Genomic DNA, 26,347 nt, shown 5'->3' with positions numbered 1-26,347 from the left:
CACTTGTTCAATCTGAACGTGTACATTTAATTTGTGCTCTTGTGTACACAGTGCTTATTAGTACACGGACCCTGTCTGTGGAATTTTGTGTATATTTCGTCATACACTCAGTTATACTGTGGATTTTCCCTCTTATTTGTGCATTTATGCCTGTATGGATTTCAGCATTGTGGAATATATGCGTCCGATTGGACTTGACAATGTTGTACATGTAAGTACTTTAGTATTTGTATAGATATTGCTATCCTTTCTTGTTAAACTTAATTTTTTAGTATTTGTAAAAGTCTTGTTATCTGTTCTTGTTAAACCTAAAAAATTGTTGTAAAATAAAATCTGCTGGTTTTGGTTACTTTTTTGTGCGGCTAAACTGTCGTGTATTTCGACCAAGCCATCTCTTTATAATACAGACAGTTTGGGTCATAAAAGTCCGGCAATTTCAAGCCCATTGTGTCAGCATCCAGTTCTTCCAGCTCGAGCGGTTCAGGCACGTTCCGGACGGGTACATCAGCATCTGGCTCTTTTAACTCTTCCAGCATTTCCTGTTCGTCAGGCTTCTCAAAATCTTCAAGCTCCACGTCTGCTAGTAGCAACTCCATCATTACAAACATATGAAAAAAGCTGACAAATAAGTTCCTTGAGAATTTAGGCCGTTTTTTTTTTCAATAATACGTGTGTGTAGGTGAGTATTTTGGCCGTTTTCTATTAATAATCCATGTGTATATATCGATGAGGACTTTGTCCGTTTCATTTTTCAATAACACGTGTACACGTGAGAATTTTCACTGTTTTGTTTTTTCAATAATGCATGTGTGCAATTGAGAATATTGGCCGTTTTCCCCCATATACATGTGTCAAGGAAGTTCGGTGCATACACATTAGGCAAAAACAATAAATACGTAATATTAGCGCATAAATGATCAGTTCAAGTGTTACGTAATTCATGAAATTTCTGTGTCAGTGTGTAACGTCTCAGAGGTATTTTTATTGTTGGCCGTTAGTAAATGTTATATTATCAGATTTAATGCAGTCTGAAGGATATCTTTGCCGAATTTTCCTAAAATATGAAAGGAAATGTTGTCTGCATGACATTGCCATGGGAAATGTTTTTATTTCTACGTTAATCATAGTGTGAAATATCAGAAATACCGATGTAAACTTCACTTGACGCAGTCAATATAAATTACTGTTTCGTCAGATCCAAAATAAACTCAACGCAGTCACCTAAAGTTGACAACAGTTCGTCGGAAGTACATACAAATTGTATGTGTGTAATATAACTTGTCAGTGTGCAAGTCATCAATTCGTTGTTCAGCATAATTGTCGGTGTGCAATACACTGTAACCTGTACACTGTATAATGATACCTGCCAAGTGGATTGTGACACGTGCGTGTGTAAATTAAACTGTCAGTGTGTAATATGACCCATAAGTATATGATGTAAACCGGTGGTTTGTGGTACCACCGTGTGAAAAGTAACCAGTCAGTGTGCAATGCAAATGGTCAGTGTGCAATGTAACCTGTTGGTGTGTAAAGTAACCTATCTATGTGCAGTTTAACCTGTCAGTCTGCAATGTAACCTGTCAGTCTGCAATGTAACCTATATCAGTGTGTAATGTAACCTGTCAGTCTGCAATGTAACCTGTCAGTCTGCAATGTAACCTATATCAGTGTGTAATGTAACCTGTCAGTCTGCAATGTAACCTGGCCGTGTGTAATGTAACATATCAATGTATACCTCTCCGGTCGTACGTGGGAAGGTCTGTCCGCAAACAGGGGATGGTCGTGGGTTTCTCCCGGGCTGTGCCCAGTTTCCACCCACCATAATGTTGGCCACCGTCGTATAAGTGAAATATTCTTGAGTACGGCGTAAAACACCAATCAAATAAATAAATAAATAAATGTACAATGTAACCTATCTGTGTGCAATGTAACCCATCAGTGTGTAATGTGACCTATCAGTGTGCAATGTAAACGGTCAGTGCGCAGTGTAACCTGTCGGTGTGTAAAGCAACCTGTCAGTGTGCAATGTGACCTATCAGTGTGTAATGTAACCAGTCACTGTGCAGTGTAAACTGTCAGTGTGCAATGTAACCTATATCAGTGTGTAATGTAACCTGTCAGTGTGCAATGTGAAGTATCAGTGTGTAATGTGACCTGTCGGTGTGCAATGTGACATAAAAGTGTGTAATTAGATCTGTCAGTGTGTAAGTGTATGATGTAAACAGGTGGTGTGTGGTACCACCGCGTGAAAAGTAACCAGTCAGTGTGCAAAGTAACCTGTCAGTGTGCAACGTAACCTATCTGTGTGCAATGTAACCTGACAGTGTGTAATGTAACCTATCAGTGTGCAATGTAACCTATCAGTCTGCAATGTAACCTATCAGTGTGTAATGTAAGCTGGCCGTGTGTAATGTAACGTATCAGTGTCCAATGTAACCTGTTAGTGTGCAATGTGACCTGACAGTGTGCAATGTAACCTATCAGTCTGCAATGTAACCTATATCAGTGTGTAATGTAAACTATCTGTGTTCAATGTAACCTGACAGTGTGCAATGTAACCTATATGTGTGCAATGTAACCTATATGTGTGCAATGTACCTGTAAGTGTGTAATGTAACATATCAGTGTGCAATGTAATCTATATTTGTGCAATGTAACCTGACACTGTGCAGTGTAACCTGAGAATTTGTGAAGCGCAGATGTTACATCGGTTTTCCCCAGCCATAATGCTAAATCCGGGATAGACACGCTCGATCAACGACCAAGGGGACGGTTTTATGCATGTAGGAGAAGTAAGCTAGCGGGTTACTGCAGGATATGAGTATAGCAGAGAAAAACAAACACAACTGAGCACCGTATTAAGTTTTGTGTGGGATCCGTTGACATATGCAAGCATGCTCTAAACATATGATATTCGGAATGGGAGAGTGTTTTAAGCTCACGACATGCTCAGTTATCTCATCCATCTGTGAGTCTCACAGATAAAACAGGGCCAAAAGGAAACAAGCCATTCGCTATGCCTCTGTCAATGAATGTTTGAAAGACAGCGCCTCCAATGAAATGGCAGAATCATTGATTCGTTCATTCGAGAGGGCTGCTCGAATTCTGCTGGGGGCAGAGTTCAACTGGCCATATTTGGCAAATAACAGCAATCATTGCAGGCGTCATTGTCATGTGTTGATCTGTGAGGGCTAGCACGTACTAGAGACAGCACATCGGCGGGTCCCGGCAAGTCTGATATCTTGGAGAACCGAGGCTTGGTGTGAAGGAATGGATGGGGAGAAGGTGGACGCCGTGTTCCTGGCTCTTGGGAAGTGGGGTCGATGGCAAATCCTTCAGGCTATCTGGCTCGCACTTACCTACATACCCCTGGCTTTTCAGTACACAAGCATTGTGTTTGTGGGTAAGTACTACCTTCCATGTCAGTTCAGACCTACAGGGTGAATGTACCACCAGCTGAATACATACATGTGCACGCCCCAATTAATTACAGAACAGTTATAGACAGGCTTAATTTGCATCATTCTCAATGTCCTCTGAAACGTTTCCAAATATAGGTCAACTATTTAGTTTGTCCCGTTTTAATGCCGTTCTTATCATTTTCAGACGAACTAACGGCGATCGTTTTGAACGCACTGCTTCGCCTTTCTGCTACACACCTACATGGAACAAGTGAAGCATGTTTGCTCCGCCCTGTATATATGTTTATATTGCAAGCCACTTTCTAAATCCACACTTCACTATGCTGAAGCATACACTATGTTATTCAACAACGAATAACATTGCACGTCGAGCCAATTTTGAAAACAGCTGCGTGGCTTTCGAGCACAAGAGAGCTACAGGTTATATTGTATGCGCGTCTCGCTGAACAGTATTTGTAAGAGAGTATCACCGCGTTGCGTTCGTGTGAGAACCTTCATGTTGCATGTATATTCCCCTGCAATATTCGCTAGAAATTTCTCTCCATTGATATTCGCCAGAAGTCTCTCACCCCATGACAATCGCTAGAATTTTAATCCGTGTGTTATTACCTAGAAATCTCTCTCTCTCCCCCATGATATTCACGAGAAACCTTTCTCCCGTGATATTCGGTAGAGGTCTGTCCCCGCGTTATATTACTAGAAGTTTCTCTTGTGATATTCTCTAGCAGTCTCCTTGTAATATTTAATTAAAGTCTCTCTCCACGAGATATCAAGTAGAAATCTTTCTCCCGCTCGAAATCTTTTTCCCCACAGCGTTCTCGTGAAGTCTGTCCCTTCTTCATATTCACGTAACCCCCCCCCCCCCCCCCCAGCATGATTTTTGTGAAGTTTAGCTGCATGTTATTCTCGGACAGTCTGTCACATGTTGGTTTGTGTCTCGCGGCATAGTACTCGCAACCCGAGACCTCATGCATGATGGAATAACGATGTCCGATGAATACGACAGGAAAGCCTTGAAATAGCAGCTCTAACAACCCCATTCATGTTTACGTAAACACACCCTATATTATTTACCAAAATACCTTCACCCTGTGCTCGTGTGTAGCACAACCGGCTCAAACCAGTTGGGCTGTATTTCTTTTAACTGACATGTTTTGGCTTACATATTTACTTACTCGACAATCTATTTCATGCTGGTAAAGCCGCCAGTAGTTACAGATCAGCAATCCATTTCAGTACAAGTATAAAGTTACTGTAGGTAGGTATATATAATATATGTTCGGCTTACAATTTGATGCATACTGATCGCAACTCCTCTCTGAGTCAAGTAAATAAAGAAATAAAAGATCTCCACAGCTAAGCGATGACAGGGTAGTCACAATGTTGACCCTCCTACTGGGTAGTTTTCATTTCAGGAGTCCTGGGACTCAGTTTTGGAGATTACACAGTTATCTCCAAAGGCCATGTTAACTGCATAGGCTTACATTTCTATTTCTGAAGTAGGATGGTGTCATTTGTCATTTAAATATCTTAAGCCATAAAACTATGAGATCGTAGCTCAAATCCGTTGGCATGCACCAGAAACTACATGCCTTGGGCTACAATTTGGGGCAAGTCTTAGATTTGTAGCTTTCGTAGTTCTCGAGTTACAGGCCATTGGAGTGGGTGAGTGAGTGCTTGGGGTTTAACGTCGTACTCAACAATTTTTCAGTCATATGACGACGAAGGAATCCTTAGGGTGCATGTATGTGTAATGTGCCTCCTTGTTGCAGGACGGATTTCCACCGCTCTTTTATTTAGTGCTGCTTCACTGAAACGACTTACCGAAAGCAAGTAAGCCGCCCCGCCCGAGCCATTATACTGTTACAGGTCACCCAGTCGATGCACTATGCCCTTCATGTTGAACGCCAAGCGAGGAAGTTCCTCTTTTAAAGTCTTAGGTGTGACTTGATCAAGGATTGATCCTGGATCTACCGGTCCCGAAGCGGACGCTCTACCAACTGTGCTATCCGGGCCGGTACAGGGCATTGGAATTACGTGACTGAAAAATGTTTTTGACCACATCTAAGAAAGTTACAAAGATATGCGAAGTCCGAAAGCAGATTAGGAATCAGCGTTGCCAAATACACCAGAATTCGTGAAAACATTATCAAAATTGGACACTTTTGATGACGACATAAATTAGACCAATGGCGAGCTTCCAAAGGTTTCATTGCATGTTCAAGATTTTTTTCACACTTGTTCTAACTGGGATCACTCTACAAGTATATCAAATTTCCAAAGAATCCGTTCGTTTGTTCTTGAGAAGAAGATTTTTAAAGGTTTTGATCAAAATGCAAGATAGTCGCCTTGTCACGTGACCAAAGTTAACCAAAAACAGCAAAAAATTTGCCTCGTTACCTTGTTCCTAAAATCACCAAGTTTCAACAACATCGAATACAAACTTTTCTTTTTTACAGCTCTTAAAGCTTTTAGAAAGCTTTCCAAGAAGAAAAACGGAAGAAAAATTCGAACGATTTCAATAGGTATCCAGACACAAAGTCCTTGGCCACCAAATTATTCATTGTTTGATTAATACGTTGAAAGATTACATGTATCATGCCAGTTTTTCCAAATAAGTTGTAAGCTTACCATGTAGACAACCTGTATTCTTTAAATTTAAGGAATGGACAGACTCTGTTCGTTTGGGGGGGGGGGGGGCTCCGTGGCTGAGTGGTTCACGTGCTATGGGAGCACAAGGATCAAGGAGTCCCTCAACAATGCGACTTTCACGAGTCCTATTCATGCTGACTTCCTCTCCAGACGTATTTATGAAGGTATTTCAGTGACCTGTAGGTTGTTGTGGATATACCCCGTGCTCTGCCCGGCGAATGAATAGATATAAGTGAAATATTGTTCTTAAAAAAAACTATGAAATAAATAAATAAATAATAAATTATGCCAAGGTTTAAACAAATCATTCTCGCCGTGCAAAAATTACTATTATACAAAAGTGTAGGCCTGCGGAGAGGTTGTAGCTGGCAGACGCTGAAGTACCTGTATACAGAGTTGATAAATAGTATCACGGAATTTCCCCTAAGTCCTGATAAAGTATACTGACATCCAAAAGAAATGTTATCAACGACTGGTCAAAAACAAGCACATGTTGCCTATGTCAGAGGTATATATTGCAGGAGTGGTGTTTCAGCATGATGTAAAGCAAAAGACAATTCATGACAGTATAAATCTTTTCGCGAATAGTGAGTGACACGAGATATTTGTATCGTTTGACGTCAGTATATATTTTTGTGTCAGCTATGATACCACGTCTTAATCCTACAAATACCTGTACTTCTGATTGCTTTACTACCTCCTGCTTAGCTTTCCTCCCGTTATCACACGTCTGTTCACTGTACTTTGACCTCTCGCTAAGAGGGTTTTAAGATCAAAGGTTTTACGAACAAATGACAAGATTACTAGTCGTGTCAAGGCTACATTCCTCATAGTGTCTAATCGTACGTGTACATATAACAAGGTAAAGATATTACCACGAATGGCGAACAGGATGAGAGAGAAATACTGCAAAACTCAACAGCGTGTCGTTTAGGATACACGGAATAGTAAATATTAATATTTAAAACATTTGTTTAAAAAACAAACTTGCCTTCTAATCGCGAGGTCAGCCAGTTCACTGTTTTAATTCAAGCCTCGGAGAGGGAATCCTCAAGATTCGGGGATTTGGTGACAAGTGGTCGACAGGGGTCGTAATGTACGTGGCCTTAAATGGAATTCGCTGGAGGTCAATTCCCTTCCACCAATACGGCATGGGTTAAAATCTTTTTGTCAGACGTTGGAAAGTTCGTCAGGTTCTAAGGCCGGAAATTTATTTTAAAATGTCCGGTTTCTTCACTTCTCAAGCTGACTGATGTCGTGTCAGTGAGAAAAAGCTTGCATTTGGCGTGAAATAAAATAAATATCGAGGAATTTCTGTTTTTATTGTTTGGTTGAATGCAGCTGTCAGGGCTCAGGGCATTACCCTTGCACGTATTTCATGTCCTCTGACAAGACTTTGTCAGTAAATATATCTGTCCATGGCCAAGCGATCTATGGACTGTCTCGGTGCAGACCACTGCCACTGTGGTCGCGTGTTTGAATCCAGCATTGCTTGGTTGGGATGTGGCTATATGTAGGGGTAGGATTATTTACTGCGGGCTTTGTCCGGTTTAATTCATTCAAAAACCCAAGTCACACAAATAAAAATATTCTTGAGCACGGCGTCAAACATGAGTCAGTGGATCGTTTCGCTTTCGTTTGAAAAAAAAGACATTTATTTACTCAGTTATTTTGGTCTAGTTTTACACTGTACACAAAAATATTTCACTTATACGACGGCGGCCAGCACTATGGTGAGAGGAAAGCCAGCATGATCTGGACTTGAACTCATAGTAGTCGCACTGGTGATGGGTCATTGTTTTGAGGTAGCAAGTTAACCACAAGGACGCCCCCGCCCCCCCATTACCACCACCATCTGCCCTCCGTCTTTTCTCCCCATCCCCAACACCCCGAATTAAAAAAAACAGACTAAAGTGTTAAGAAAATAAAAAGATAAGCACCGTGCAGTATGTATGACTACTCCTGTTGTCTGATGACTGTAACAACCAGAGCACTAGACGCTGCAGCCTCTGGAGGGCAAATGCTCAGAAGTGTTCCACATTCCACTGAGCACTTTCCTTTCACTTATTACGTCTATGTAATTTTGCATTTTTAAACCTCTCTGCTGTGTTTGTTCTCACAAGGTTACGAACCGAGTCACAGGTGTGGGTTGACAAACAGCTCAGACGGCCTGTTCCTGTCGGGTAACAAGACCGATGGGGATGCAGTGTTTAAGCAATGTGACCACTGGGATACGAACTCCAACTCTACTACGTCCTGTCCGGGACGATATCAGTATGCGGAACCACGGTACATATCCATTGTGTCTGAGGTAAGAGAAAGTCCATGGCTCCTCAAGTACAACATTTCCATAAATTTCTGTAAAACTTAACTTTTGAAACATTTGGATATACCTGTCGCTATGTCGGTATTTTTGTTACAGAAACGATTTGTTGGTCAAGGAGCTTGGCGGAGAAAGAGTTCCTTCTCTGGCAGTTGTTCTATAAATTTATACATGACGGCGTGCTTACGGTGTTTCAGTATCCCGAGAATAAGATCGATTCAAAACCAGGCATTATCGTATGTACAGGGGTAATTCCAAGATTCCACTGCTTCGATTGTTTTGTGTTGATATGATGGGCCTAAAATAACAAATTGTAGTTGTGTACTTGAACTGTTTTTTCTTCCAGTGGGATCTGGTATGTGAGTCGTCATACTTGGTTCAAATGTCACAGACCATCCTGAGCTTCGGTTTTGTTCCGGGTAACTTGTTGCTTCCCGTGGCTGATAGGTTTGGTCGCAAGAGGGCGCTAGTTGTCTGCCACTGGATTATGCTGGTTGCCGCTACAGCTATCGCCTTTTCACCTAACATCATCGTTTTCATTGCTCTTAAGTTCACCATTGGATTCCTTTTTCCGGTAAGATTATTAAACTTAGCCAACCTTGTTTAACAGACGGCATTTTTGGGAAAATTGTAGAATTTGTATTTGTGATGTACATATTTCGCTACAGGAATATAGGCATGTACTCTTTAAAGGCATTTTGGTTCAACACATTTTAAGAAAAGCTGATTTCCTCAAGTTGGCCTAGAAAATGGAAAATTGTGTACCTTCTCAGGTTGCATGGTTTATAACAACTTGTGAAATACAGACCTGAATGTACTTAGTCCCGAAAATTGAGAGATCTTACCAGAAAATTCAGTAAAAAAGTTATTTTCCAGGGTAGAGTAAATTGTAGTCAAAAAACAGCTTTGTGCCATCTTATGGGACAGGATTTCTCAACATTACGTCATCGAGCATTAACTGAGTTCCAGTTGAAAACATCACAGGTCTATGTGGAGAATATGATAAACCAGAAAGAGAACGTTGAGGCGCTAATTAGTAAATGTTACTTGGTTAAAATTGGTTTGCTGACTTTCCAGCATTTATCAACCAGCTGATGAAATTTCAAGCGCGAGCGAGCAAAAAAAGGTCCAAAATTCTCTTCGTAAGGCTGAGGTTGAACCAACACTCCGGCTTTTCTGCCAATCTTGGTCCCGACGTTTTCCATGTCCGGTGTCCTAAAAGAACGTAAAAACGTTCTGTCTGAAATTTATTTATTTATTTGGTTGTTGTTCAACGCATTGCTCAAAAGTTCTCACTTTTCACGATGACGGTCATTTGTTTTTAATTGTATAAATGAAGGAAACTGAAATACGTGGGGAAAACCATCGGCCTTTGGCAAGTTACTGAGGAAAATTCCCACGTGTAACGTACAGATATGCATCCCATACTGGTGAAAGACAACGTCTTCAACGAAGGTTAGACAATACGCAACTGCCACACGAACGTCGACCTCTTATTATCACCATCGTCTGACAAGCAGTAAGAACTGGGGTTTCAGCTAAATGCATATCCAGCGAAAGACTGCTATATATCAAAACATGTTTTTCATTTCTGTTTTGTATCTCTTGACTCTGTCTGGTCCTCAGCTATTATTCTAAAATGAAGTGATGTGTTAAGTCTCCACATCATAACATGATGTTATGTAGCATTTCAATTTACAGACAAATGGTTATTGGGGACAGAAAACAGTATCTGCGAAATAGTTTGATACAACTGACACCAGTGGCATGAAAAAATGTCATACTGTGCGACAACCTACTTGGCACAATGGTTGACACTAAAGCATAATATATTCAGAAACCCTTCAAGCCTCAAACGAGCTAGAAGTTTACTTTAAGCAAGCTAGGTCATTTTTAAGGGCATCTTTTGAGTGTCTTACGCGTTACGTTTCACAATATTCCCTTGGATTTTTACCTATCCCTGATCAAGTTCTGACCTCGTGTTTTATGTGGCCTACAAAAGTCCCCGTGTAAACAGATTCACCTCTGGCCAAGCTGTTTTTGGTTGATCATTTCTGGGCTAATAAACTGCAGTTGGACCAGGCGGGACGAGCAGAACTTCCATCGGCTGGTAAACTATAACAACATTCAGTGTTAACACAGATCCCATGAAACCAGTCACACAATGTTGAACGGAACATACCTTGTTGCCAAAGGCTTTGCACGATTGCTCCTCTGAGATAAGACCACTGACTAAACTTAAAGAGTTTAACAATCTATAAATGCCGATGTATGCTGCTCAGATTTACATAACTTGTGACGGACACTTGATATCCCTTGGTGACTGTTTATACGCTGTATCAAACTGATAATTCTAGTGCAGTATTAAGTAAGGCTGATATGGAGATACCAATCCCATATAAAACTACGTATACATGATGTAGGTATACCATTTTTCCAGTGAAACGCTGATGTGTCTTACGGTATTTCCGTAAGACACCCCTTTCTAGTTTGGCTGCGGCGTTATAACAGGGAGATTTTCAGTTACCTGACTAGGTACACTCAAACCTCAATTCATAGACTAGCTAGCCTTCGGTATATTGCCCTTGTGGGAACTATAGTATCAAGTCAAATCTGGTGAAATAAATTTAAAGAAGCAAGCATCATGGATCGAAATGCTTCACAACGTTCGTTGTCGAACCCCTTGGATGAAAGCAAGAAATTAACATAAGGCTTCACGATTCTAGTGTTGACAAATAATATCAGTATAACACGATAACTATGCCGAATCATGCTCCAGTTAACAGTCGCATTGTTCACATCATGTTTGACGGACAGATATCACTGTATATAGCATCCTGAATGCCCTTTGGCCTTCCGATTTGATCTTTGTGCACCGCTTATTATCACCATCGTCTGACAAGCAGTAAGAACTGGGGTTTCAGCTAAATGCATATCCAGCGAAAGATTGCTATATATCAAAACATGTTTTTCATTTCTGTTTTATATCTCTTGACTCTGTCTGGTCCTCAGAATACCTGGCTCCAGAAATGGATTATGTATTCAAAAACCTTTTAAAAGTAAAAAATTCAATCTTTCTGGTGATAGATATATTTAAATAGATTTCCTTTATGTATGCACACTATCTGAATACAATCAGCTCATGAATGTAAGTTTGTCCAGTGTTTGTGGAGGATGATCGTGATGACCTTAAAGTGTTAGTACTGTACTGAATATCTTCAGCTATATTCATGTTAACATTTCAGTCCATATATATGTACAGATAGAAAAACAGGATTGGTATGATCATCTCACGGATAGAGCTAAAAATAAATACTAAGCTATTATTCTAAAAAGAAGTGATGTGTTAAGTCTCCACATCATAACATGATGTTATGTAGCATTTTAATTTACAGACAAATGGTTATTGGGGACAGAAAACAGTATCTGCGAAATAGTTTGATACAACTGACACCAATGGCATGAAAAAAATGTCATACTGTGCGACGACCTACTTGGCACAATGGTTGACACTAAAGCATAATATATTCAGAAACCCTTCAAGCCTCAAACGAGCTAGAAGTTTACATTAAGCAAGCTGGATCCATCCTATTGAGGAAATGCTAGGAAATAAACCAACGAAACCTGTGACAAAACACCACAGGGACGTTGATTGTCGGCAGAAAGCGAGAGTGCCTGGATTCCCTACGTCGAAGACTCCGCCATTTACTGATTATTGGTTTCGTGTCAGTTTTAAAACACACAAACATTCTTAAATGTTCTGTTTTTCATGAACACATAAACTGTAACAGAGGGGCCTCCATGGCTTAGTTGGTTAGCGCGATAGGGCAGCGTAATGACTAAGGAGCCTCTCACCAATGCGGTCCCGTGAGTTCAAGTCCAGCTCATGCTGGCTTCCTCTCCTGCCGAACGTACGGCGTAAAACACCAATCAAGTAAATAAATACAGAAATTGTAACAATCAGACCCGCAGCCCAGCGGCTAAATATCACTTGTGTCGTTTTAGTAAGTCCTTGGAAGATGCAATTAAAAGATACAGAAGTGAGACGTTCGTGACATTTACTTATATATGAATTTATATATTATATATGAATAGAACTAAAATGCCATTTGTTTTTAATTTCACAATAAACTGATCAAACTCCCTCGAGATGAAGGTTTTGGATATACTATCACGATATTAAGTTATTTGTGTCACTCTCCGCGAGTGGATGGATCTGATTGTATTCGGATAGTGTGCATACATAAAGGAAATCTATTTAAATATATCTATCACCGGAAAGATTGATTTTTTCCTGACGAAATGACATTCGATGAGAAAATGAGTCGGAACTTCTTTGTAACAAGAGTATACAGCAATCAGAGTAGAATAATAGTACAGGATATTGCCATTATGAATGGCTTCGGATTTGCTGTCAAGTGCTTTCATGTTTCCTTTGTCACGGATTGAATATGATCTGAGTGCTTCCCAATTTTCATTCGTTTAAACATTTAAATAAAATAAGCAAATTCTCAGGAGAATATAGGACGAATTAAAGTAACACAATTTGTATAATTCTGATGATAGAGCTGTCCATTTACATCTAACTTAATAATATGCTTAATCCACCCCTATAATACTAAATTACCGAGGATTTACACTAGCGTGGCTTCAGTACCTAGCCCTCAACCTGTGAAGTCATTTGCTTAAATCCAACCCTTTCTAGTTTGGCTGCGGCGTTATAACAGAGAGATTTTCAGTTACCTGACTAGGTACACTCAAACCTCAGTTCATAGACTAGCTAGCCTTCGGTATATTGCCCTTGTGGGAACTATAATATCAAGTCAAATCTGGTGAAATAAATTTAAAGGAGCAAGCATCATGGATCGAAATGCTTCACAACGTTCATTGTCGAACCCCTTGGATGAAAGCAAGAAATTAACATAAGGCTTCACGATTCTAGTGTTGACAAATAATATCAGTATAACACGATAACTATGCCGAATCATGCTTCAGTTAACAGTCGCATTGTTCACATCATGTTTGACGGACAGATATCCACTGCAAGCAGATCTCACTGTATATAGCATCCTGAATGCCCTTTGGCCTTCCGATTTGATCTTTGTGTACCGCTTATGATCACCATCGTCTGACAAGCAGTAAGAACTGGGGTTTCAGCTAAATGCATATCCAGCGAAAGACTGCTATATATCAAAACATGTTTTTCATTTCTGTTTTATATCTCTTGACTCTGTCTGGTCCTCAGAATACCTGGCTCCAGAAATGGATTATGTATTCAAAAAGCTTTTACAAGTAAAAAATCAATCTTTCTGGTGATAGATATATTTAAATAGATTTCCTTTATGTATGCACATTATCTGAATACAATTAGCCCAGGAATGTAAGTTTGTCCAGTGTTTGTGGAGGATGATCGTGATGACCTTAAAGTGTTAGTACTGTACTGAATATCTTCAGCTATATTCATGTTAACATTTCAGTCCATATATATGTACAGATAGAAAAACAGGATTGGTATGATCATCTCACGGATAGAGCTAAAAATAAATACTAAGCTATTATTCTAAAAAGAAGTGATGTGTTAAGTCTCCACACACCATAGCAAGATGATGTTATGTAGCATTTTAATTTACAGACAAATGGTTATTGGGGACAGAAAACAGTATCTGCGAAATAGTTTGATACAACTGACACCAATGGCATGAAAAAAATGTCATACTGTGCGACGACCTACTTGGCACAATGGTTGACACTAAGCATAATATATTCAGAAACCCTTCAAGCCTTAAACGAGCTAGAAGTTTACATTAAGCAAGCTAGGTCATTTTTAAGGGCATCTTTTGAGTATCTTACGCGTTACGTTTCACAATATTCCCTTGGATTTTTGCCTATCCCTGATCAAGTTCTGACCTCGTGTTTTATGTGGCCTACAAAAGTCCCCGTGTAAACAGATTCACCTCTGGCCAAGCTGTTTTTGGTTGATCATTTCTGGGCTAATAAACTGCAGTTGGACCAGGCGGGACGAGCAGAACTTCCATCGGCTGGTAAACTATAACTACATTCAGTGTTAACACAGATCCTATGAAACCAGTCACACAATGTTGAACGGAACATACCTTGTTGCCAAAGGCTTTGCACGATTGCTCCTCTGAGATAAGACCACTGACTAAACTTAAAGAGTTTAACAATCTATAAATTCCGATGTATGCTGCTCAGATTTACATAACTTGTGACACTTGATATCCCTTGGTGACTGTTTATACGCTGTATCAAACTGATAATTCTAGTGCAGTATTAAGTAAGGCTGATATGGAGATACCAATCTCATATACAACTACGTGTACATGATGTAGGCATACCATTCTTCCAGTGAAACGCTGATGTGTCTTACGGTATTTGCGTTCGTTGCATGCCCGCTGCTACACATTTGTACAACTGAAATGAAGCTGTGCGTTAATTACACCAAAAGAGGGCATTTAGTGGTACTGGAGCCTCCGTGACCGAGGTGGTTTTTGTGCCAGCGCGGCGCAATGACCCAGGAACCTCCCTCTAATTTAGTGGCTGTGAGTTCAAATCCTTCTCATGCTGGCTTCCTCTCCGGCAGTACATGAGAAGGTTTGCTAGAAGCCTGTGGGTGGTTGTGAGTTTCCCTCGGACTCAGCCCGTTTTACTTCCACAATAATGCAGGCAGCCGTCATATAAGTGAAATGTTCATGAGTACAGCGTGAAATAAATTAATAAATTGAAGGGATGTTTAATCCAGTGTTCAAGAACTTTTTTCTTACTTATACAACGGTGGCTAGGCTTATGGGGATGCAGGGAACAGGAGGACCGGGAGTAAACCTTCGATCTTCCCGAGATACCTGACGAAAAAAGTGCATTGCATGGAAAGATGCTATGCTATAGCATCACAGGGAAAGGCATTTGCTTTCATGTAGTGCCATCAAGATAGTGCTCTTGAGTGGAACACTTTCTGATAATAGCAAATGATGGGCCATTGGTTGAATTTGTTCATACCACTGAATAGCAGATTTGCAGTCTATACCAAATGGAAAAGGTATTATGCTCTTGCTTCAGTCTGGAAACATATGCTTAGATTGTAACATGTTGTGAGCTTAAGCACTTCCCCGCTGTCACCTATATGAAAACATTGTATCCATGCAAAGTCGCATAGAAAGGAGCCAGTAAAGTAGGTCAGGACGTATGTGTAGCCTGTCCCTTAGGTATAACATTTACATTGCTGAAGCTGAAAGGTTATCACCGCAACGTCAGTGATAAATACACAGTTTTTTCTAGTAGAGCAGTCTTGTCTTTTTATTGGCTTAGATTGTTCTTCAATAAATTTTTTGAAAGAAATCAAGAGCAATGGCAAGGATAAACACAAGGCTACATGTAAGTGAGAGGTTATTGATACTGTTGTAAAGTGAACAGATGTATTTATGTTTGTCACAGGGCGTCAACATTATTATGTGTGTTATGCTGCTGGAGTTATTCCCCATGGACGTAAGGGCCAAGGTCGCCATGGTGTCAAAGTTCGTCTGGGCTGCCGGCATCATGCTCCTCACTATCGTGGCATACATCTTCCGGGCGTCTAGCTGGCGATACCTACAGCTCTGTCTGGCTTCCTTCTCCCTCCTCGTTATCGTGCATACGTTGTAAGTGGATGTCTTGTTTGAAAATCAACATTTAGGTTACATCCCGATTCAAAATAGCTTCCTGGTCACAAATGCTGTGTATGCCTTTTAAAAGTCTGCTCTGACTTTGTCTTTTGTAAAAGGTTTATAATAAAAGCCATACTGACTGTTAATATAACATCTGATACGCCACTCAAAGCGGACGATGAAGTTAATTGCGCGCTTTGAAGTTTATGGTAACAGATATAATGTACTAGTCTGCCCTACCAAATTTACTTTCACGTTAAAAGCTGATGATATTAAGATTTTCCCATTGTACATGTACAAGTTCTTGGCCGGGACAGTCTAAGTTACTACTGTCTACAAGTTATTCTGTCATTTACATAAACTGAATGAAACCCTAACTGACTCCTCTGCTCTGGTTTTCACACACTGTCTTTTATATTATATAATACCTGTATTGAATGTAATCGCCCGAACCTATTTGGCATGTAACTTGTGAATGTTGTATTTGAAATTTAAGCTTGTTTCATGTTTTTTCGTGAATTAGCATCACCGAGGAATCAGTTCGCTGGCTTTTTGTGATGAGCCGGAAGAGAGAAGCTGTCGCCGTTTTAAAAAGAGCATCTAAGTGTAACAACGTTTCTTTCAAAGAAAAGCTGATTCCGCTTCTGGGTGGGTTTGACTTCGGGTCGATCACTATACCGAACTCGAAGCAGGATTTAACCTTGGCAGATAAGAGCTACACCAAGGCTAATGCTAACGGATTCATCATCTCCTCCGCTGACAACACCTGCACGCATGATGTCAAAACGGATGAGGCACATGAGGACTCAGTTCCTCTTGATGACGTCACGGTGCAGTCCAGTTCCACGCCCGGTGAGGTGGAGGAGGCTCAGACTATGCTTTCTGGAGAAGAAGACGAGAAACCCAAACTAACTGATTTGTTCAGGCACAAAACTTTACGGAAATACATTATTATCAGCACCTACATTATGTAAGTATTCATCTTCTGTGATTGCTGTCTGATATTAGCTAAGGCTTTTTGTGACGAATGACAACGGAGTATTACAGCATCATCATTGCCAAAGCCATCGTTGAAGTGAACATAATGTCTGCCACTATATATACATAGAAAAAAAAGGACATAGGACATAGTTATCGCAGAAAAATATGTAAAAAAAAATCTATAAAGTTTTGAAAGCCTAGAAGACGAAGTTCAGCATTGAGGATAATTCACTCCGACTAGCCATGTTGTAGAACTTGGTCAATCACTAGCGCCGTCACGTGATAATTGGCTTTCACGTCAAAAAACATATTAGCTCGGTTGTCAGTGTGCTTTCTTATACTGGATAGACAGATATTGATGCAATAAATTGGATTTTGCGTTTAGTTTAAGTGTTAAATGACTGCATTTTGAACCACACATTTATGAGCACGAAAATGCTTGGCTGCCAATGTCAGAATGCGTATATGTTGGGCAGGAGACTGCACCTAACTTGGCAGGGTGAGCTAGCAAGAAACCCGCCCCTTGAGAGTCATTTGCTTGAAGAAAAATATTTTGGCTTTACATTATTGTTCCTAAGCAAAGTAAGCTTTATTAGAAAAATATCCTCATGAAAGAGTGTTATAAATGAGAAGGTCCTGTTACGTTTGGTAAATTCCCAAATGTCGGTACAGCCAGCTAGACCAAATGCTTATACCCATGCAGAACGAGGACATACAGGACTGCTGAAACACGACGCTTGTGTCCACGGACATAACCCTGACCGAGCGCCAAACTGAAAGAAACATCGGCCCCTTGAACACGGAATAGAGCTGATACACATTGGTTGGGTATCAGGCGTTTTTGAAAAGCGGTGTATAATTTTTAAATATTTTTAGAACGTTTCTGGAATACTACAGTATTAATTAATTCAGATTTAGTGGCAGACTTTATGCTTATTTTAATATCGTAGCCATCAGAAACAGAAATGCTTATTAGCAATAACACCTTCCTCACCAACACCATTGTCATCACTGTCTCCAATTAATCACCGACACCATTGTCGTCAGCATAATCATCACTATTATCTCCATTTAATCACCGACACCATTGTCGTCAAAATAATCATCACTATTATCTCCATTTAATCACCGACACCATTGTCGCCAACATAATCATGTCTATCATCTCTATTTATTCACTACCATGATTTTTCACCATCTTTGTCATAATAATAGGCCAGTCGTTTTACTTTGTGCCAGAATGAGGCTTTATTTTTCGTGACGAAATTGACCTTTATGTTACAACTTAGTCGTAGTATTTCACCCTTTTTGATCGCCATGGCGGTGGGCATTGCCCTGTGTTAAATTCCGTCCCCGTGCAATGTGGACCCTTTCCTCAATAGAACTGTGGACATTCTCTTCAGTTATATTGTTGCCCTGGCATACTTTTCTGTGTCACCGTGTCAGTATCGTCTAAGTACTCTCCAATATTTTACTTTGGTAACATCATACCATCACCTTGTTTACCCTCGACAGGACCTGGGACGTACTTGTAAAACACACCAAACCTCCAATATCAATCTCCTGCTTTGTCTCTTTAACCAGGACCGTCAACATTCTTGTATTTTACATACTTTACACATTGTTAGTCTCTTTTTTTTCTCTCCAGGAACATGGGCATTCTCCTGTGTTACACTTTGATATCTATATAAGTATCTATTGCGGAAGGAAATTAAAAGTGAGAGCCCAGCTATATCACAACACATTAGACGAGGGTCCATGGGTCGCCTAAGAAGCCATTTGGGGTCTGAAGCGTATATAGTATAGAGGCATGCTGACAATGAAAGTTTTAAAATGTTACATTAGGGGTGTGTCCAAGTGCTACGAGGAGTTATCAACCATTCAAATTAACTGGTGCCCCGATACGTAGAGCTTCTGAAAGAGTACAGAGCCCAGAACTGACAAAATGTCAAAAGAGAAGCAGTCAGAGGGCAGAGTTTATAGGTTGTGATTCCAAGTGTAACATTAGGGCCATGATTTTTATATGACAGCCGTGGAGATGAGCGTCTTTGGCGCATTTTTTGTCACTATGTAAAAAGCTTCATACAAGAGACCATTTTGTAAATGAAAAAAAAATAATTCTTAATATAATGTTGAAAGCTTCCTTACTTCCAGTTATTTGTGAAAACCAAATAGAATCGAGCTCCAAATTGCATATTACACTTTGGTTATAATGATCTGAGTTTCCTCACCAGTCCCATGAACATCCTCGTCATGGACATCCTCGCATATTTTGCATTGTGGTCACTCTGTACATCTGTATGTTTCCTCACCAGCACGGTGGACATTCTCCTGTACTACGGCTTGCTGCTGATGTCCTCCTCGCTAGCTGGGGACAGGTTTATGAACGTGTTACTAAGTGGTGCCGTGGAGATTCCTGCCTACATCCTCTGTCTGTTTGTACTGGACAGGTGCGTTTTCATTCATGTAACACACCAAAGCACATCCTCAGCATGGCATCAAGACATTTATCAGACAATGGGTATTTCAAGCTCTAGAAGACATGTAGCATGTTAATTACATCCATGCCAGGATTTCCTAATTATAATGAAACATTTTAATTGTTCACATGTAATCCAAAGAAATGCAGATAATGAGAAGCCCACAGATTGCATTTCATTCGTCGTTTAGATACTCTACAGTTTATCCATTAGGCATGGCATCAGTCGTTTGACTGAATGAATGTCATGTTTATTACTTCATTTTTTTTAATGCGAGAGAGTCAGGTGGAATATCAGAGACTTATCCTGGAGATATTGGGGATAACCTCGCACACCTGCATGTCGGGATTTTCTTTATTAGGTTTGGTCGAAAGAGCTGCCTTCTTGGATTCCATGTATTATCCGGAGGCATGTTGAGTATGGCTTTGATCATCAACATTTCAAAAGGTGGGTCGTCCAACAAAAAATCCCAACAGCCATTTCACCTATCCAACAAAAAAGCAAAAGCTCATCAAGGTGTGTTAACTCTCGTCTCAGATATCCAACAGAACTGGAAGACGACTCAGCTTTCACTGCTTGGAGCGTCAAAATCATAGGGCACTCCATTCATAAACTAAATCACTCACGTTGAAATAAAAAATATTCCTTGAGTATGTAGCTTTTGCGAGCCCGGAGAAATCCTACCGTCATTCGAATTAAACACAAAGAGGGCGGGTCAATTTGCCTCATTAATATCCAGAAGGGCCAGAAGCATATGCGCAGCGTTCGGAAAGTTCCGGTCAAAACAAACATGTCGAGTGAGGTATGTGTTAGTGACAGAAACAGTGACAGCGTGATCCTGCTGCCTTTCCTACTCAGTCGGTATTGCTACATCAAATTATTACACCGACGATATACATATTGTAAAATAAAGAATGCTACTTATGGAGCAGTTGTCCACGAAGTAAGCTGCAGGTTCGTGTCAAGTTCAACAAGCGCTAACTAAGCGACACCTTGGTGCTTCGGGAGACCCTTTTATCAACACACCAACGTTGTATCGTACATTTAGGCTGTTAGGATGTAATTTAGGTTCAAAGACATTGTAACATTTCATACAAACACCAACATTATTGACACCGGATATTTCTTTCTGTTCTAAAAGATATTTTATGTCCTCGATATTTTTAAACCTTGAGTAAATTTTACCTAATTAACTATGGTCATACTCCATTTGCATCAATTTGTCAAGTTACCTGAATGTATTAGGGAAAAATCGATATTCCAGAGAGTTCATATAAGAAGATGTTGTACTGTATGAATGTACCGAATATTGTGACTTGGTTACAGGTGAGTGATCTCCTCTGTTTTGTATTGCAGTAGCGGTTTAAGTTGTAATTAGTGTGCTAGGAATAATACTCGATCAGATTCATAATACTCAGTAACAATCTTTGCAACAAGATTTTTCCTGGTTTTCCGTAATTGTAGTATTCAATACGCTGAAGGTTTGATTGAGAATTTTAAGTTTTAACTCCGTAATTAAACCACACCCTTCTGCGGAACTGACCGAGTGATTATGTTACTTGCCTTTCAGTCGTGAAACTGGAGCGTTTCTGAGTAACTTGTCAAAGGTCGGCGGTTTCCCAGGATACCCCGGTTTCCTTCAGCCATACAAATTGCCACCATCGTATTTAAGTGAAATACTCTTAAGTGAAACTTTAAGCAATAATCTTCCTATCCGGCTGTAAATGGGAAGGACCTTCAGCAACCTGCGGATGGTCATGGGTTTCACCCGGGGCTCTTCCCGGTTTCCTCCCACCTTAATGTTGGCCGCCGTCGTATAAGTAAAATACTCTTAATTACGGCGTAAAATACCAATCAAATAAATAAACAAACAATAATCCATCAAACTATCTGTTCGTTTGTGTAAAAGGGTGCTCTGTGCAGAAAGGCTTCAGTGGCCGAGTGGTTTACATTAACACAGCAGAATCTCATAAATGCAGTCGCTGTGCATGAGTTCAAGTCCAGCTTTTGCAGGCTTCCTCTCCAGCAATCTGCAGATGATCGCGGGTTTCCCGTGGACACTGCCCGGTTTCCTCCCACCTTCTCCCCGTCGTACAAGAGAGATATCCTTGAGTACGGCGTGAAACACCAGACAAATACATAAGTAAAACAAAAAGGTTCTCTTTGGATCAGTGTTGTAAACCGTCGATCTGGCAGCCAACGACTGGCCATTAACCAATGAAGTCGCGTGTTTCCCCGTGGCAAAGATCGATTTCTCCCATTCATAAACCTGATCACCGTCGTGTTGCAATAAGCCAGATAGTTATTTCGAGCGGTGCCTCAGTACGCATGTGCGTAACGTGTCATAGGTGGGATATACAACATTACGGTCTTCGGCGGCAGCCAAGAATTCAATTCCAACCCTATTTCATAAAATGTACTTTTCTAATTCTTCGACTTGAAACTGTCCTTGAAGCCATGTAAAGTATCAGACGTCACAAGGAGTGGAATGTAAGACACGAATTTTGCTGAACTGTGTGTAACTACCGAGGGTCATAAAGCTTTGTTTGTCCCGCAGCGATGAAATCTCTATCACACGCACTGAAAACAGGCATCCAGCTTACTAATATATTGCTTAGAGCGGCATACCCCAACTGAATAAGAGAATGAATGTATGAATTTAGAAATTGTAACTGTACGCTTTTCTCTAAAATACTGACCCTGTGATCTGTTTTCCCGGGCAGGTCCGCCCCTGCTGGTTACCGCTCTCTCCACCCTGGGCAAATTTGGAAGCTGTGGCACCCTCATCGTCAGTTTCATGCACAACTCTGAGATCATTCCCACCAACCTGAGGTAATCACACACAGGCGGCATCTTTAGAGGCGCATTCCAAAGAATGGCTGTAAATACAGCTGCTTGGATTCTCGCACCCTCCCCTATCCCACACTCCAGAAATGTTTCGATATTACAAAGCAGTCTCATGCGTTGCTTTTCAAATGACAAAAGGTCATCTTTCTTAAGACATTGACAGTACACGCTAACCTTGTAACACCTTTGTTCTAAAGATCTTCAGCTACTGTATGATTTCCCGTCAGTCAATGCGTGAAAGCCCTCAGCCTCTAGGCTTTTGTCTACTCTTTGAGGCGCTCATGGTGCAGTTTTGTCTACTCTTTGAGGCGCTCATGGTGCAGTTTTGTCTACTCTTTGAGGCGCTCATGGTGCGGTTTTGTCTACTCTTTGAGGCGCTCATGGTGCAGTTTTGTCTACTCTTTGAGGCGCTCATGGTGCAGTTTTGTCTACTCTTTGAGGCGCTCATGGTGCAGTTTTGTCTACTCTTTGAGGCGCTCATGGTGCGGTTTTGTCTACTCTTTGAGGCGCTCATGGTGCAGTTTTGTCTACTCTTTGAGGCGCTCATGGTGCGGTTTTGTCTACTCTTTGAGGCGCTCATGGTGCGGTTTTGTCTACTCTTTGAGGCGCTCATGGTGCGGTTTTGACAGTTACGGTTCTGTGGGTGGAATTTGTTATATTAGTTAATTTCTTCACATGTAATGTTCATTTAATGGCTAATGTCAACATATCTCCATATTTCTAATGCTCCATGCATGGCATACATTCTGGTCACATTTGCTCTTTCCTTCAGGGGTTTAGGCATGGGGTTCAGTAATGGCGTTGCCGCGATTGGAGGCTTATTGGCGCCATTTTCCAGCTACGTGGTAAGGCAATTGTTTCTTAATCGTTAAGTAGTCGTGTGTGTCTTAATACTTATGCAAGGTTTCAATACAAGCAGTTGACCAATAAGTTGACCTCGTTCTATCGTCATTTTCGATCAGCGTATACATCTGCAAATCCATTGATTGGTGTTTTACACCATACTCAAGAATATTTCACTTATACGCGGGCGGCCTGCATTATGGTGGGAGAAATCCGGGCAGAGCCCTGGGAAAACCTACAACCATCCGTAGGTTGCTGACTGACACTCCCACTTAGGACCGAAGAGGCAATCAGTTTGAACTGGACTTAAACTCACAGCGACCGCATGGGTGAGAGGCTCTGAGTTATTGCGCCGTGCAAGCGTGCTAACCCCCTCGGCCACGGTGGCTTCTCATGGCGTTATGCCCTTTACTCTCATAAAACTGCCGTGAAAGAATGGTACACAATATTGTGGTAGAAATGTACGCCCACATACTTGTGTGTACTAGTAGTACACAAATTTTGTAATTTGTGTAACGCATGTACAATGACATGGATCAGTGGTGCAAACGTGTAGTTTGTGTAACACATGTACAATGATGTGTATCAGTGATAAAAATTGACGTGCAAACTTGTATGTAGTTTAAGTATGTTTTTACGTTACCATTAATGGAAAAATGTATCTGAGTTGTGCTTTGATTGTAACTATCCAACGTGGCCTCTCGTCGCTGGTTAAGCGGTAAAGTACAAATTATATAATTAGCAGAACGCCAGAGATTCCTGACACTCGGCCCACATTTACATACAGACTACTCATGTCAAATAAGAACCTTGCAGTAAATTCAGGCGTTTAATATAATATTCTTTACAATTGTATTCCAAATAATGAGAATGCTTTTAGAATGCTTTTGTTAATCATCACGTTACGAGTTAATAGCTCTATGGTCATTCATGCTTTGAAACTGTGATAACTTTTCTGGTTGCCTGTTTTATCCAAGTCATCATTTCCGACAAATAGGTGAGTAAAGGGGTTGATCCGTGTAGGTTGTTAGAACCGGATGGGATACTGTACGTTATAACCCAGAGCAAGCCATCACATCATCATTGTGCTATTGTTGTAGGTCCAGTTTGGCATCTGGATCCCGGGCACCGTCTTTGTCGTCTGCTGCGCCAGCGTCTGTGTTCTCCTCTCACAGCTTCCAGAAACCCGAGGACGACAACTGCCGCAAACCCTCGCGGATCTAGACCGTTGGACTACCAAAAAGCGGCGTCAGTGCGATGAAAAGATAAGCACCAAGGCAACCAGGCACTCGCTATTTAAAAGACTGATGTTGTAAAGAGTCAGGATCTGGGCAGTGCGGTCTTAAAACATGCAGTCAACTGGCAAAATCCAGTTCTAGCAGACCAAGCCATCAAACGGTACAGCACGTCGATAATACACAGTTCTAGGCAAGTGTTTAGCCCATGTTGACTATGTTCGTCTTTTTATATTTGGACGGCGCTCGCTTACTCGATCACAAACCTCCTCCGGCCTGTCCAGTTACTCCTGTACACTGCGTTAGGGCATCTGACCACCAGACCAGATAAAATCCCGAGCTGGCCATGTAACAAAGTTCCCAAAATGACCGCTGCCTGTCTGTTGTGATCTATGATTGGGTCGTTATCCAGGCTCCCTGACCTCGCGACTACGAACGCTGGAAATGTGTGGCCCGGGAACCCGGATACTATATATGATGGGCGGCCATTTTCCGAAGTTCAACTTGATGATGTACGAATGGATATTTACCTTGGGATGACAGACAGCACGGGATTTCATCAGTCTGGCGGTCTGAAACCTTAAGCATTGCAAAGGATTAACAGAACGGGTCAAATAGGTTAGTAATCGACAATTTCCGAAATTTACGATGCATCCTTCAGGGGTCAATGGGACCCACCCATGAATATGCGAACGCCTACCAAATATAAAAAAGCGAAAATACTCGTCTGTTCATCCAGGGCTAATAAGAGTTCAGGTTCCAGGATCACGAAGCTGTCTTAAACTTAATTTAAACCTAGCTTTAATTTCAAAATAGTTTACTGGGCTAAAATTGTGAGTGAGTGAGTGCTTGGGGTTTAACGTCGTACTCAACAATTTTTCATATGACGACGAAGGAATCCTTAGGGTGCATGTGCGTGTAATGTGCCTCCTTGTTGCAGGACGGATTTCCACCGCTCTTTTATTTAGTGCAGCTTCACTGAGACGACTTACCGAAGGCAAGTAAGCCGCCCCGTCCGAGCCATTATACTGATACGGGTCAACCAGTCGTTGCACTATCCTCTTCATGCTGAACGCCAAGCGAGGAAGTTACAACTTCCTCTTTTAAAGTCTTAGGTGTGACTCGATCAAGGATTGATCCTGCATCTACCGGTCCCGAAGCGGACGTTCTACCAACTGTGCTATCTGGGCGGGTCGGCTAAAATTGTGTCCTACCTCACGAATTTTTTTTCTTAATACTATGAGCCGTCTTGGACATCCATGAAAATCTTTGAAAATTAGCGTTTAATTTCACAGATGCCAAAGTTAAGAATGATATAAGTCTAAGACAGATTCGTGATCAAGGGGTCCGGCGAAACCAACAAAAGGACAACGCATAGTGACAATATTTATGAGTTATGATAAGCCATGACGTTTTACCATTTTTGCTATTTTATACAACTTTATGTCTGTTTGGATAGATCTACATGTATCTGTTTAGTTTAGGATGGCTAGACCAAAAATGTGGCTTTATGTCATCAAAAAAATTGTTTTGCCACTGATCATAATGTTGTCACTTTGAGATTCAGGCAAGGAATGTACTCTGAATGAAACTGTGTACAGAAATGTAACCTGAAGTGACCTCATCTTTTGAAAGCTGTTCACTGGTAAGCTGCTCAGTGTATTAAATTCATAACTAAATATGTAAAATATGCCATTTGTGTTAAATTCCTTGTCCCGATTATACCGATTTACACAAATTTACACTCACGTCATAGCTCCGTCAATCCACGCGTATTTATATATAATAGACCAGGCAGTCACACCATTTGTTGTTTATGGACACAACTATAAGCTTCAAGCTTGAGATAAAACTGGGTATTGCTATACACCAATACAATGTTTCTTTAAACGCTGTATTCGTGTTA

At 40.9% G+C, this 26,347-nt stretch overlaps 1 protein-coding gene across 3 annotated transcripts; it reads left to right on the top strand.

Moving 5' to 3' along the window:
* The first annotated feature begins 134 nt into the window (after positions 1-134).
* Positions 135-26,129, top strand: LOC135462054 (solute carrier family 22 member 3-like). Of its 3 annotated transcripts, XM_064739400.1 has the most exons (11): positions 135-211; positions 2,673-3,403; positions 8,198-8,385; positions 8,744-8,971; positions 15,847-16,049; positions 16,579-17,025; positions 19,352-19,486; positions 19,878-19,963; positions 22,240-22,348; positions 23,136-23,208; positions 24,307-26,129. In XM_064739400.1, exons 2-11 carry the CDS (start codon positions 3,271-3,273, stop codon positions 24,520-24,522), a joined length of 1,818 nt encoding a protein of 605 aa, XP_064595470.1. In that variant the 5' UTR covers positions 135-211; positions 2,673-3,270; the 3' UTR covers positions 24,523-26,129. The 3 variants fall into 3 exon arrangements, with proteins under 3 accessions (XP_064595470.1, XP_064595469.1, XP_064595471.1); XM_064739399.1 differs by lacking the exon at positions 135-211 and having other exon boundaries at positions 2,561-3,403; XM_064739401.1 differs by lacking the exons at positions 135-211; positions 23,136-23,208 and having other exon boundaries at positions 2,561-3,403.
* The last annotated feature ends 218 nt before the right edge of the window (positions 26,130-26,347 follow it).

The sequence above is a fragment of the Liolophura sinensis genome, chromosome 1 (assembly GCF_032854445.1).
Source record: "Liolophura sinensis isolate JHLJ2023 chromosome 1, CUHK_Ljap_v2, whole genome shotgun sequence".
NCBI classification, from domain to species: domain Eukaryota; kingdom Metazoa; phylum Mollusca; class Polyplacophora; order Chitonida; family Chitonidae; genus Liolophura; species Liolophura sinensis.
The sequence above is the reverse complement of the archived record's forward strand: the minus strand, read 5'-3'. Positions and strand labels throughout refer to the sequence as shown.